Genomic DNA, 15,407 nt, shown 5'->3' with positions numbered 1-15,407 from the left:
ACAGAAAATGTACACAGATTAAATAGGCAAGCATAAATAACCTAAATGGCACTGAAATATGGAATCTAGTGGACTATTGGGAATGAAAGTCATATTTCTATAGCAATAAATGCGGTGTAATATAGAATGCAAAGCTGTATCTCCAGGGCAGTTTCAAACAAGGCTGCATTTTTCCACTGAGTATTATATAACTGAGCTGTGACATTGAAATAACTGCAGTGTGCTGTGTATTGTCCCTGCATTGAGATTTCTGTTTGATGTTCATCTGTGGATGTTTATACTCAATGTTGCATCAGTTATCACTGTTGGATGTCTGTCACTGAATTCTTAAATCATATTTTTAACAGCTTTTCATAAAGCCGTGTATCTTACTTTCAATGAAGTATGCAGTTGACAATTCATTAATTATCTGTAGTTAATGGTTGCTGCATAACATTGACATTTTGTTTCTAAAATAAAAAATAACTAAGTAACACAGAATTTCCGTGGTCCTAAAGGCCTGGATGTACTTACCGAAGAACATAAGAAATAGAAGGAGAAATAGACTATTTGGCCAACCCGTGTGTGGTCTCCACTAAGATCAAGGATTATATTTCACTTTTCTGCCAATTTTCTCCACTAATCTCAAGCTTTTTGCTTCCCATTATGTATAAATTCTATCTATCAACCTTGAAAACACTGACTCACTGGTCTTCCAAAGCTCTGTTATGTTGGAAAATTTCAAGGATTCATTACCTTCTGGGTGAAAAAACTTTTTATGCCTCTCCTGAATGGGCAATCCTTACTCTGAGACCATGCACCTGTTTCTTGCTCAGGCAGGGGAATATTAACTTTTAACTTTAACAATATAAGTCCGGTCTGCTTAATATCGCCTCATATAACAAACACACCATCCCAGGAGTCTATCAAGTGAAGCTTCACTGTCCCCCCTTATTCACAAATCCATCCTTCCTTTGTTAGGAACACAGTGTCCCAAATGCAGCTTCACCGGAACCTTGCACAATTAAAGCAGGATGCGTTTACTTTTGTTTTCAAATCCCTTTGCGTTAAAAGTTATCATATTGTTTTTGACTTCCTAATTGCTAGTTCTACCTCATGCTAACGTTCAGTGATTGGTGTATAAGGATACCCAAAACACCAATACATTCTTTTCAACATTTACAGCTGAAGAAGTATGGTATTACTATTTTTCCCCAACAGTGAATGACATGCAATTTTCCAAATTTTATTCAATCTGCTGTGTCCTTCTTAATTCATTATAACCTGTCTGCATCCTCCTGTAATACTGATTCTTGCATTCCAACACTAGTGACAGCTTCATAACCTAAAATTGATCTATTTATTACAATTCTGTCAACAAGTTCTTAATTTATGCTAGCCCAATACCGTGTGTAATTTCTTCTGAGGCAACTTTATTGAAATTCTCTGCTGGAAATTTGGATATCTTGGCAGTCTAATATTGTCCCTCAGAAAAGTGCACTAATGTGACTTAAGCTTTTGTTATGCTAGGAAATAATCTGTCATTGAAGATACTACCTTTAAAAAAAAGATTGTTAGAGTAATATGGGGCATAATGATGTGTGAGAGTAGCCCAGGATGATCAGGCTCTGATGTTTCTTCCAACTGTAAGGAATTGCTTAGACTCTGCTCAGTGGTTCCTTAACACAGGAACATAGAAATGTAGAAATCTACAGCACATTACAGGCCCTTCAGCTCACAATGTTGTGCCGACCATGTAACCTACTCCAGAAACTGCCTAGAATTTCCCCAACTGCATAGTTGGGGGAAAAAAACTCTATTTTTCTAGGCTCCATGCACCTATATAAGACCCTATTGTATCCTCCTCTACCACTGTCGCTTGCAGTGCATTCCATGCACCCACCATATCTCTGATGTTCCCTTTGTACCTACTTCTGAGCACCCCAAAACTATGCCCCCTCGTGTTAGCCAGAAAAAGGCTCTGGCTATTTACACGATCAATACCTCTCATCATCTTATACGCCTCTCACCATCTAATACACCTCTATCAGGTCACCTCTCACCCTCCGTCGCTCCAGGGAGAAAAGGCCAAGTTCACTCAACCTATTCTCATAAAGCACGCTGTCCAATCCAGGCAACATCCTTGTAAATCTCCTCTGTACTCTCTCTATAGTATTCATATCCTTCCTGTAGTAAGGTGACCAGAACTGAACACAGTACTCCAAATAAGGTCTAACTAAGGTCTTATATAGCTGTAACATTACCTCATGGCTCTTGAACTCAATCCCACAGTTGATGAAGGCCATCACACCATACGCCTTCTTACCAACACTGCCAACCTGCGCTGCAGCTTTGAGTGTCCTATGGACACGGACTCCAAGGTCTCACTGATCCTCCATACTACCAAGAGTCTTACCATTAATGTTATATTCTGTCTTCAAATTTGACCTACTGAAATGAACCACTTTACTTTACTTTATTGTTGCCAAACAATTGATACTAGAGCGTACAATCATCACAGCGATATTTGATTCTGCGCTTCACGCGCCCTGGATTACAAATCGATAGTAAATATTAAAAATTTAAATTATAAATCATAAATAGAAAATAGAAAAGGGTAAGTAAGGTAGTGCAAAAAAAAACGAGAGGCAGGTCTGGATATTTGGAGGGTACGGCCCAGATCCAGGCCAGGATCCATTAAGCAGTCTTATCACAGCTGGAAAGAAGCTGTTCCCAAATCTGACCATATAAGACTTCAAGTTCCTGAGCCTTCTCCCGGAGGGAAGAGGGACGAAAAGTGTGTTGGCTGGGTGGGTCGTGTCCGTGATTATCCTGGCAGCACTGCTTCGACAGCGTGCATTGTAAAGTGAGTCCAAGGACAGAAGATTGGTTTGTGTGATGCGCTTCACACTTATCTGGGTTGAACTCCATCTGCCACTCCTTAGCCCAGTTGTGCATTCTATCAATGTTGGCTGTAACCTCTGACAACCCTCCAGACTATCCATAACACCCCCAACTTTTGTGTCAAGAGCAAACTTATTAACCCACCCTTCTACTTCCTTATTCAGGTCATTTGTAAAAATCACAAAGAGGAAGGGTTCCAGAATAAATCCCTGTGGAACACCACTGGTCACTGTCATACATGCAGAATATGAATCATCTTTAACCATCCTTTGTCTTCTGTGGGCAAACCATTTCTGGCTCCACAAAGCAAGGTCTTCTTGGATCCCATGCCTCTTTACTTTCTGTATGAGCCATGCATGGGGAACTATATCAAATACCTTACTGAAATCCACTCCATCCACTGCTCTACCTTCATCAATATGTCTTGTTACATCCTCAAACAATTCAATCAGGCTCGTAAGGCATGACCTGCCCCTGACAAAGCCATGCTGACTATCCCTAATCAGATTATGTCTCTCCAAATGCTCATAAATCCTGCCTCTCAGGATCTTCTCCAACAATTTACCCACCACTGAAGAAAGACTCATTGGTCTATAATTTCCTGAGTTATCTCTACTCCCTTTCTTGAACAAAAGGACAACACTTGCAGTCTTCCAATCCTCTGGTACTTCTTCTGTCCCTATTGATGATGCAAAGATCATCGCTGGAGGCTCAGCAATCACTTCCCTCGCATCCCACAGAAGCCTGGGGTGTATCTCTTCTGGTGTTGGCGACTTATCTCACTTAGTACCTTTGAAAAGCTCCAGTACATCCTCTTTCTTAATATCTATACACTCAAATGTTTCAGCCTGCTCTAAGTCATCTCCACAATTGCCAAGGTCTTTTACACTGGTGAATACTGAAGCAAAGTATTCATTAAGTACCTCTGCTACCTCTTCAGACTCCATGCGCATGTTTCCACTATTGCTCCTGATTGGACCTATTCTCACATGGCTCATCCTCTTGCTCTTCATATACTTGTAGAATGCCTTGGAGATTTCCATAATCCTGCTCACCAAAGCCTTTTCATGGCCCCTTTTAGTTCTCCTAATTTCTTGAGCTCCTTCCTGGCACCCCTATAATTTTCTAGACCTCTAACAGTACCTAGCTTCTTGAAGCTTTCATAAGCTTTTCTTTTCTTCGTTAACTAGATTTTTGACATCGTTTGTACACCATGGTTCTTTTACCCTACCATCCTTTCCCTGCCTCAATAGAACATACCCATGCAGAATGCCATGCAAATGTCCCTGGACATTTGCCATTTTTCTGCCGTGCATTTCCCTGAGAACTCCTGTTCCCAATTTTTTCCCCAAGTTCCTGCCTAATGGCATCATATTTCCCCCTACCCCAATCAAATGTTTTCCCAAGTTGTCTGTTCCTATCCCTCTCCAGTGTAATGGTAAAGGAGATAGAGTTGTGATCACTACGTCCAAAATGCTCTCACACCTGACCAGGTTCATTTCCCAATACCAGATCAAATACAGCCTTTCTTCTTGTTGGCTCATCTACACATTGTGTCAGGAAACCTTCCTGAACATACCTAACAAACTCCATCATTATCATCATCATCATTAGGTGCCATGCCCAGTTTGAGCTTTGACTGCCATGGCCCACACACTCCTGTTTCGGGTCAAGTGGATCAATTCATTGGTATTCATTTCCAATTCTCTGGCTACTGTTTCCATCATCATTTGTCTTTGTCTTCCTCTTGCTTTCTTCCCTTCAATCTTTCCCATAATTACCATGCATTCTAACTCTTTCCTATTCACATGTCCAATAAAGTTACAATGCCTTTTCATGATCTCATACATTATTTCTCTTTTTGTGTTTGCTCTGTTCATGACATCCTCGTTAGATATTCATTTCGTCCATGATATTCTTTGCATCCTCCTCAGAAACCACATCTCTGCTGCTACAATTCGTTTCCTCATGTTACTAGGTATTTTCCAACATTCTGAGCCATATAACATAACTGAATAAACGTAACACTTCAGTACTCTGAGGCGGGTTGTCATGCCTAGTTTATTATTGGTCAGTATACTCTTCATCCTTGTAAAGGTGTCTTTTGCCATCCCTATTCTTCTTTTGATGTTCATGTCTCACCTGCTGGATCTCACCCAGCTTCCTAAGTGGCAAAAGTTCTGTACTTGTTTTATGTGTTCCCCATTTATTCTTAGCCTGCAGATAGGGCTCTCCTTCGTTTTCGATATCGCCATACATTCTGTCTTTTTGCAATTGATAGATAGACCCATTTTTGCACTTTCTTCAACAATTATATCAATTAAGTTTTGTAGTTCTTCCTCCATACTTGTAATTAACACAGCGTCATCTGCATATCTGAAATTATTGATGTTTTCACTGCCAACTTTGATTCCCAAGATGTCTCTTATTTTTTGTGATATTGTTTCACTGTACACATTAAATAAATCAGGGGAGAAAACACACCCTTGTCTAATGCCTCCCTTGATTTTTGTAAACTGACTCACTTCTCCATCTATTCTTACAGCGGCAGTTTGTTCCCAGTACAGATTTCTGATTAGGCGGAGGTCTTTCGAATCTAGATCTAGAGTTTTCTGTAATAGTTCAAATAACTTATTGTGCTTTACTTTATCAAATGCTTTTGTGTAGTCGATAGAACGAACAAACAAATCCTTTTGCACTTGAATAGCTCGTTCTGATAGTATCCTTAACATCAATATTGCGTTTCTTGTATCTTTGTCTTTCACAAAACCACATTTTTCTTTGCCTATTTCAGCTTGTATCTTACTTTTAGCTCTTGTCATCAAAATTGTTAAAGGTATCTTGGTGATATGACTCATTAAACTTATGGTCCTATGTAATTCAGATTCTATTGCTCCAGCTTTCTTAGGAAGAGTGATAAGTACTGATTTTTTCATCTCTTCTGGTATTATTCCAGTCTCATAAATGTCATTGATTAAATCAGTAAGTTTTTCAATTCCATAACCTTCAAGGGCAATAATTTGTTCTATTACTAATTCATCATGACCTGCTGCCTTTCCTTTCTTCATCTCATTTATTGCAGTACGAACTTCAGATTTTAAAATACTTGGACCTTCAATGTTCTTCTTAATTTCTGGTTTTTCACCTCGATCATCTTCAAACAATTCCTGAATATACTCAGTCCATCTGTTCATAATCTCATCTTTTTCCATGATAATGGTACCGTCCTTTGCTTTCAAACATCCACCTGAAGAACAGAGGAGCTTTTTACCAGTGATATTCTTGATTTGTTGATGTAACCTTTTTGGATCAGTAATAGGGATGCTTTCTATTTGCTCACATTCCTGGACCATTCTTCTTTGGCTTTTTGACATAAGCTTTTAACTTTTTTATCTAAGGACATACAAACGGTATATTCTATAGGATTTGCTTTCTTCCGTCTCCTTTTTTCCATTAGATTTTTAAAAATTTCATCTGTCATCCATTTATTCTTTGTGCTTTTTCTTTTTTAGGAATCATTGACTTCACTGATTCTACCAAGGCATCCTTTAGAGAGTTAAATTTCATTTCTACATGATTGCTATCATCTTCAACAGATTCTATTTCTAGACTTTGAAATCTAACAAACTCCACCCCATTTAAACCCCTTGCTCTAAGGAGATGCCAGTCAATATTAGGAAAATTAAAATCACCCATCACAACAACCACAGATTATTCCAGAATCAGCCTCCCTATCTGCTCCTCAATGTTTCTGTTACCATTTGGGGGAGGCGTCTATAAAAACACCCAGTAGAATTATTGCCCCCTTCCTGGTTCTAATTGCTACTCACAATGATTCAGTAGGCAATCCATCCATGACTTCCTCCTTTTCTGCAGCTGTGATACTATCCCTGATTACCAATGCCACTCCCTCACCTCTTTTGCCTTCCTCTCCTGTCCTTCTTGAAACATAAAGCACGGCACCTATTAAATGTGAGTCTAGCTTTTGGCGGTGCATTCCACTGCCATACTCTGGGTTAAGAAAAAAATCTTCCTTGGGTTTTCTCTGAGCCTCTTATCCCGTAACCTGAGCTGTCTGGTTTTAGATACCTCAGCTATTCAAAACTGTTTCTTATTATCTACTCTATCTGTGCCTCTATAACTTAGTACTGTACGCATCATTAAGCTTCCCACAAGTCTTCTCATCTCCAAGGAAATAAAACCCAGAACCCAGCTGGAAGTTAAGCGTTCCAGCCCATAACTTAAACGCTCTATCCCAAACAACATGTTAGACTATTTCTGTTGTGTCTTCATAGTGCACTTCCTGCAGTCTCTTATTCCCTGACTGCAGATAAAGTACATTTGAGATCGAGGAATACCAAGTAGTCTGTTTGAGGTAACGATATTGACTTTGATGTACTTAAGAATATAACTTGAACAGTTGGTTTCATTGAAGTCTGACTGTTTCCTGCTGTCGTACATGTATCAAGTTTGTTCCAGCAATTCACCAGTATTCCAGCATTCTTGGCACCTACTGACTGTTTTATTCATATTAAGCAGCTCCAATAGACCACAACTTAAGTCTTTATGCTCATGGAATTGCAGGAAATGTCAATAAAATAAAGATGGAAATTCTGGAAACACTAAGGTAGCATTTGTGGAAAGCGGGACAGAATTAGTATTTTGATACTTGAATTCCCCATTTCATTCCTATTCTGATCTCACTGAATATGGTCTCTACACTGTCAGAAAAAGGCCCAACAGAAGCATGAAGAACTTCCTAACTGCCACATTATGTCATCTGGTCTCACCCTATCAGATCCGTTCCCTTTGCTCTACCCATCCCTGCCCCATCTTTACTGCTATGAAACTAACTTGTTTGCTTTCTTTTCCTGTTCTGACAAATGGAATCTAAGATCTCAAATTTAAATGTTTCCACAGATGCTGCCTGCTCTCCTAAGTAATTCCACCATTTCCTGTTTTTATTTCCAGCATCTGAATTTTTTTAAATTTCCATTTTTCTGGATATGTAATAAAAAGGACTTCAGCACTCTCTTTAAACTGAAATAAGATGAGTAATGCCACATTTAACTATTTTTCTGATTTTAATTATTAAAGGTTCGCTGTGAATCAGAGATACAGGAGCTTCGCCAGTGGCAAAGAGAATTGAGAGAAGAAAACAGAGGTTATACTAAAAAGATCATTAAATTTTGGGCTGAACAGGAACTTAAAGGTAAGACGAGTCTGTATTAATAGTTATACAAAAGTGCATTGTATCCCTCTCTTCGGGATATCATGAAAAGCATCACATTTAAATGTCATTCAACTTGGTGGCTTCCTGAGTTGCCAACTAAAGAAATAAATTGCTTCCTGTAGCATATTTGGATTGAAAAGTTAATGTAGTATGTTTCATGCTTTACGGGCTGTGTGCTCAGTCCACTGCTGTTCACTCTGCTGACCTACGACTGTGCAGCAATACACAGCTTGAATCACATCATCAAGTTTGCTGATGACCCGACCGTGGTGGGTCTCATCAGCAAGAATGACGAGTCAGCATACAGAGAGGAGGTGCAGCGGCTAACAGACTGGTGCAGAGCCAACAACCTGTCTCTGAATGTGAACAAAAGAGATGGCTGTTGACTTCAGGAGAGCACAGAACGACCACTCTCCGCTGAACATTGACGGCTCCTCCGTTGAAATCGTTAAGAGCACTAAATTTCTTGGTGTTCACCTGGCGGAGAATCTCACCTGGTCCCTCAACACCAGCTCCATAGCCAAGAAAGCCCAGCAGCGTCTCTACTTTCTGCGAAGGCTGAGAAAAGTCCATTTCCCACCCCCCCATCCTCACCACATTCTACAGAGGATGTATCGAGAGCATCCTGAGCAACTGCATCACTGCCTGGTTCGGGAATTGCACTGTCTCGGATTGCAAGACCCTGCAGCGGATAGTGAGGTCAGCTGAGAAGATCATCGGGGTCTCTCTTCCTGCTATTACAGACATTTACACCACATGCTGCACTCGCAAAGCTAACGGTATTGTGAAGGACCCCACGCACCCCTCACACAAACTCTTCTCCCTCCTGCCATCTGGCAAAAGGTACCGAAGCATTTGGGCTCTCACGACCCGACTGTGCAACAGTTTCTTCCCCCAAGCCATCAAACTCCTCAATACTCAGAGTCTAGACTGACATCTACATCATTTATTATTATATAGTATTTTGTTCTCTACAGTGCCTATTGTCTTGTTTATTAATTATTGTACTGCCCTGCACTGTTTTATGCACTTTATGTAGTCCTGTGCAGGTCTGTAGTCTAGTGCAGTTTTTATGTTGCTTTACGTAGTCTAGTGTAGCCCTGTGCTGTCTCACATAGTCTGGTGTAGTTTTGTGTTGTTTCATGTAGCACCAGGGTCCTGGAGGAACTTTGTTTCATTTTTACTGTGTACTGTACCAGCAGCTTATGATTGAAATGACAATAAACTTGACTTGACTTGACAACCTTATTATGGAACATAAAAATCCAAGTCAATCCTATAATACAAATCTAAGTTAGCATTCACTAACATTAAACAATCCTGATGAATCTTTGCCAGTTAGTCATTCTTGCAATATCATTGTGGTTCTAAATGGAATTCTTCACAGATTTTCAATGCAAGATTATAAGGAGGAAAAGAAGTTGGAACTAGCTATTTTTAATAAATGGGATTTAAAATTATAAGCAACACACACGAAATGCTGGAGGAACTCAGCAGGCCAGACAGCATCTATGGAAAAGAATAAGCAGTTGACATTTCAGGCTAAACCCTTCATCAGTGCTGATGTACTGGTGATGAAGGGTCTTGGCCCGAAACGTTGATTGTTTACTCTTTTCCATAGATGCTGCCTGCCCTTCTGTGTTCCTCCAGCATTTTGTGTGTGTTGCTTAGATTTCCAGCATGTGCAGATTTTCTTGTGTTTTTAAAATTATAAGTTACTCTTTGTTGTTCCTTGGTATAAACTGGCAGAGTGGCTGGTCTTAAAGAACTTAGCCAAAAATTTGGGAGTGGAGATTACCCAACTCCAAAGAAAGGATGTTTACTATTGTATCGATGCCTCATGAATCAAGGTACATCTACTTAACAATCATGCTAATAATTGAATATTTTTACTACATTTTCTGTGGGAGTTTCTGTAAGCACCAAGGACCCAAAGAGCATAGAAATGTAGCCAAGAAAATGGCCACATTCATCCCACCCCAATAAAAATAAGGATTTTGAAGTTCAGTTGTTTAACATGTTTTTGTGTTTTTTTCCTGTCAGTTTTCTGTCAGTGTGTCAGTTTTGAAATGTGATTGATTACATAATGTGCCACATGAAATTGAATGTGTTTTGCATATCTAAGTGTTAAGAAGTGTGATTAAATGGTAGCAACCCAATCCATGTTTGATATTGTTGTTACAATGCAAACTGAAGAAACTGTTTGTGCCCAGTTAGAACAGGATTACCAGAAGTACATCGGTATGTTCAAGCACATGCTAAGGGTCCTTTTCTTATCTGAGGTAGTGTCGGGAATTCTTCCAATGAAGCAAATAACTTTCTTTGATGGGTGAGCTGGGTGGTCCATACACTTTAATGCTTATTCTATGCATTCACTCCCCTTACACCAATGTCAAATCATCTTGCTGGTGAGTGATACCTGAGCCTTTCTCCATCCAGCCATTCAGGCATTCAGATGTTCCCAGTCAGGCCATCAGGCTAAGGATGCCTCCTCAGCCAATGAGACTTATCGTTTACCTGCTACCGGCATGTATTGGCTCCCCTTATGTGCTATGATGACATAGGGACAAGTTGCCCTTAAGAACAATTATTTTGGCAAGTGCTCACTAATCGTAATAATTTGACAAATCTATGAACATGTAACTAATAGCATGTGTGTTAATTTTGCATCTCCAAATAGCTGACCCTAGCTAGAGAGATTTCTTCTATCCTCAATGCAATTTAAATATCTTTATAAAGAAAACATCTGTAATTTCACTAAAAATAGTTTTTATAGTTAAGTAGAGTGGAATTTCCTACCACCAGGTTTCATTTCCTCAGAAATTAAAAGTTTGATAGCAGCCTTCAATAAAATAGAAATGGGCAAATCGATGTTTTTCTGTGTGCTACATTTTGCTGTAAATGGCAAATCAAGAGAACCATGATCATTGGGGAATCTGTCAAGTTTGATGTTAAAAAATATCAGCATAGTTTAAGCACAGAATCAGATGTAAAATTTGTTTTGTGCAAGCAGCTCATCCACTTTAGTATGCTTGCAGATACTTTTTTTACATTGCAATCCCTTGGGGGCCTCAGCCCTTAAGAATGTGCACTCCTTCATGCCATGAAAACAATATACACCATAGCTGACACAGAGGATAGAGTGACTTTTATGGAGAAGGCAGAGCGCTCCATTTGAAGTCTAGGGACAGCAAGAGAGGTCCTTTGTGCCAGGGGTATCATGAAACCCACCAGGGCAGCTCTTCAATAAAGTTGTCCAGGTCATTTACAGTATATTCAGAAATAAGAATGGAGAAATGATGGAAAATATTTCAAGATCTCATAAGATTTATCAAAGTGAGTTTCTTAATCATTTCAGTAGTTTCGCTTCATGGATTTCTCTGGTACACTGGCACCAAACTGCAAATCACTTGTCAAAATAACTCATAAAAACACAAATTATTCCTAACTCTACCACCCTCTCTTATTAAAATGGCCACAATCAAGCTCTGTTTATTGTCGTCATCTTGGCAATTACCGTTGAATCAGGCACCAGAATCCAATCCTCACAGCTCCTTCCCCTAGTTCTTGTGTGTCTCTCAAGGGTACAACAGCTTTAGTTGGATTCCAGACTGGTAAGAGGAGCCAGGTTAATCTTTGTTCTTCAAAATCTCTACCCTTAGCTCTCACTCTCTCCAAGGTGGGTATTAAGATTATGAGAACACTCAGTCCTCTTTTATTGTCATTTAGAAATGCATACACGCATTAAGAAATGATACAATGTTTCTCCGGAGTGATATCACAGAAAACAGGACAAACCAAAGACTAACACTGACAGAACCACATCATTATAACATATAGTTACAGCAGTGCAAAGCAACAGCATAATTTGATGAAGAACAAACCATGGGCACGGTAAATAAAATCTCAAAAGTCCCCGAGTTGATCGACTCCCGAGTCCCCAATAGCAGCAGCAAAAGGGAGAAACTCCCTGCCATAAACCTCCAGGCACTGTTGACTTGCCGATGCCTTGGAAGCAGCCGACCACAGCCGACACTGAATCCTTCCGTCTGAAAACTTTGAGCATCTGTCAGCCCCTCCGATACAGCCTCCCGAGCACCATCCTCTGCTGAGTGCCTTCGACCTCGCCCTGGCCGCTGAAACACGCAAAGCCGAGAATTTCGGGCCGTTCTGCTCCGGAGATTCCGGTTACCACATAGTAGCAGCGGCAGTGAAGTGGGCATTTCGGAAGTTTTCCAGACGTTCCTCCGTCCTCTCACGTCTGTCTCCATCAAATCGGGATTATGCACGGTTCCCTACTTGACAGATAACAGCTATTCATACCAGAAAGGCCGTACGCGCTGCCATCGTGCTGCCATCTTCTCCTCTGTTATGTTATAATTTATGTTTATAATTTCTGTTATGTTATATGTTATAATTCATGGATACTGGCAGAAAACATGGTATTCACCATGTGGAAAAGCTTTGAGTGATCCATCTGAAATAGTTAATGAGAAAGTCAGGTTTATAAACCATAAACTGATGAGTTGCTGCCTTCACTTGTGGAAGGTCATTAATGCTGACAAATCCCACTATACTCCTTGCCCATCCTCTGGGATTCCCCCCTCCCTCTTTCTTTCTCCCTGGACCTCCCGTCCCATGATCCTTTCATATCTCTTTTGCCAATCAACTTTACAGCTCTTGGCTCCATCCCTCCCCCTCCTGTCTTCTCCTAACATTTCGGATCTCCCTCTCACTTTCAAATCTCTTACTATCTCTTCTTTCAGTTAGTCCTGACGAAGGGTCACAGCCCGAAATGTCAACTGTACCTCTTCCTAGAGATGCTGCCTGGCCTGCTGTGTTCACCAGCAACTTTTAAGTGTGTTGCTTGAATTCAGTCCTCTTTGAATTGAATGCCTGTGTCGGTTTTGAAACTTTAAAGTGTGTAGCTAGTTGTGAAGCATGTCAGAGGTCTGCTGTCAAGGCTTGAAAAAGTCATGTGGTGAGGAAGCTGAGTGGGAGTATCTTGTTCTCCATGGAGAAAGAATACAGGCATAAGACTGCATCTAAAAATTGTGTGCAGCATGCAACATTTCTTTATTCTTCAGAGAGCATTCCAAATAAAAAGATAGTCTCTGTCCCCTAGCAAGACCAGTAAATACCATAGCAATATCTTCAATATTCATTGGTTGTTGGAATCAATAGGTGAACAACTGCATTGTGCAAAAAGCACTTGCAGTCTTTGTGTACCAAGAAAGATTACTGAAAACCTTGCAAATACTTTTCCTACATCAGCGGTCCCCAACCACCGGGCCATGAATTGGTACTGGGCCGCAAAGCATGTGCTACTGGGCTGTGAGGAAACGATATGATTTGGTGATATGAGTCAGCTGCACCTTTCCTCATTCCCTGTCACGTGCACTGTTGAACTTGAGGTCATTACCCGCGTGTCATCCATGTCAGCGTGGGAAGGAGATCGACTCCTCAAGCTTGCAAATGACGACGGGCTGAAAAGTATGATTGACATAACATCTCTGCCAGCATTCTGGGTCAAAGTCAAGGCTAAATATCCTGAGATGGCCACGAAAGCACTGAAAACGTTGCTTCCATTTCCAACATATCTCTGCAATGAATGCAACGAAAACTAAATTGTGGAATAGACTCGACATAAGGCACCCCATTCAAGTATCGCTGTCTCCCATCACCCCTCGATGGCACCGTCTTGTTGCAGGGAAATAAGCCCAGGGCTCCCACTGATTCAGTGATATTGGTGTGCTGCAATGATTTTATATGTTCATACGGGGAAAATATGTGCTGTGTGTTTAATATCCAAACGTTACTTAAAATGTTACGATGCTATTGACTTATAAGTGACTTATATAACCATATAACAATTACAACACGGAAACAGGCCACCATTGCCCTTCTAGTCTGTGCTGAACGCTACTCTCACCTAGTCCCACCGACCTGCACTCAGCCCATAACCCTCCATTCCTTTCCTGTCCATATACCTATCCAATTTTTCCTTAAGTGATAATATCGAACCTGCCTCTACCACTTCTACTGGAAGTTCGTTCAACACTTACTTCAAGCTCCCCTGTCCTTCCCTGATAATTGATTTACCACTATATTCATGCGAGGAAAATATGCTCTGTGTGTTTAATATTAAATTCGTCAGATAAACCCTTTTAGAAATGAAATTGAGTGTATTAGCCACTTATCACCTATATTCCGGTCGTGATTAACACCCCCCCCCCCACAGAATCACCAAAAACGATTTGTAGAAAAAAATCGGCATGTACACACATGTGCACTGGTGCCCGCGCAAGGCTTCATGATCATTGTAGTTTTTCTCGGGGTAAACACAACATATTTGACTGCTACTCTTGTCCGGTAGCAACCCTACCCCCAACCCCCCCCCCACCCCGGGTTGGCTGGTCCGCAAGAATATTGTCAATAATAAACTGGTCCGCGTTGCAAAAAAGGTTGGGGACCCCTGTCTTACATCACAGCACCTGTCCTATGAGTGTCCTTTCAAGTAGATAGACCACTATTAAACTAATGCAATATACTCCTGATGGTACTGACCCATGAAGAAGCTAAATTGCACACAAAAGATTGTGTTATTCGTAGTGAAGAAGAAAAGCATTGGACATGTTGATGATGTCATCTGGAGCACTCAATATGCTGGTTAAGTAACAGATGCAATGGATGAATTGCACCTGGAACTGCCCGTTCCAGTTTCCTGATGGGGCAAATGTCATGGAGAAATATGCATAAACATTCAAAAACATGCTGAAAATTGTCTCTCTCTCTCTGTGATTTAATGGATTTTATCTCATCCTAGGTAGTTTTTGAGTCATATTTCTCTATAAAGGCAAGTAATTATACAGATGCAGGAAATCCAGAGTAAAACTCACAAAGATTTGGAGGAACTCAGCAGGCCAGGCAGTATCTGTGGCTGAGATTGAGGCCTGATGAAAGGTGTCAGCCTGAAACATTGACTGCTTATTTTTCTCCATAGATGCTGCCTGACCTACTGAAATCCTCTAGCATTTTGTGTGTGTGTCTTCATAAAGTCCCCTTTTCCATGCATGATAATCTGTTCATTATAGCATACTGTACTGGAACCTTAATAAAGAACAGATAATGCTGTATTTGTCCTAACATGGAAGTAGCAAACTTGACTTCTATGGTTTTTCATTTGTTATAATATGCTACGCCTGGCTAAATAATGCCAATGCAATTTGACCTTATGCCTTTTATATGCTGTTTATGTATGTTGTCTCTCCGCTTAAAGCTACTGCAGTCT

General features: G+C 40.5%; 1 protein-coding gene across 4 annotated transcripts in view; it reads left to right on the top strand.

The window, feature by feature from the left end:
• Nucleotides 1–15,407, top strand: part of iqck (IQ motif containing K) — a 94,604-nt gene that overhangs the window by 73,581 nt on the left and 5,616 nt on the right. For all 4 annotated transcript variants that reach the window (XM_072268772.1, XM_072268773.1, XM_072268775.1 and 1 more), the window contains one exon: nucleotides 7,981–8,095. In XM_072268772.1, the coding sequence (XP_072124873.1) occupies nucleotides 7,981–8,095 (115 nt within the window). The remainder of the gene's footprint in view (nucleotides 1–7,980; nucleotides 8,096–15,407) is intronic.

This window comes from Mobula birostris, chromosome 9 (genome assembly GCF_030028105.1).
Source record: "Mobula birostris isolate sMobBir1 chromosome 9, sMobBir1.hap1, whole genome shotgun sequence".
NCBI classification, from domain to species: Eukaryota; Metazoa; Chordata; class Chondrichthyes; order Myliobatiformes; family Myliobatidae; genus Mobula; species Mobula birostris.
This window is presented reverse-complemented; position numbering and strand designations above follow the sequence as displayed.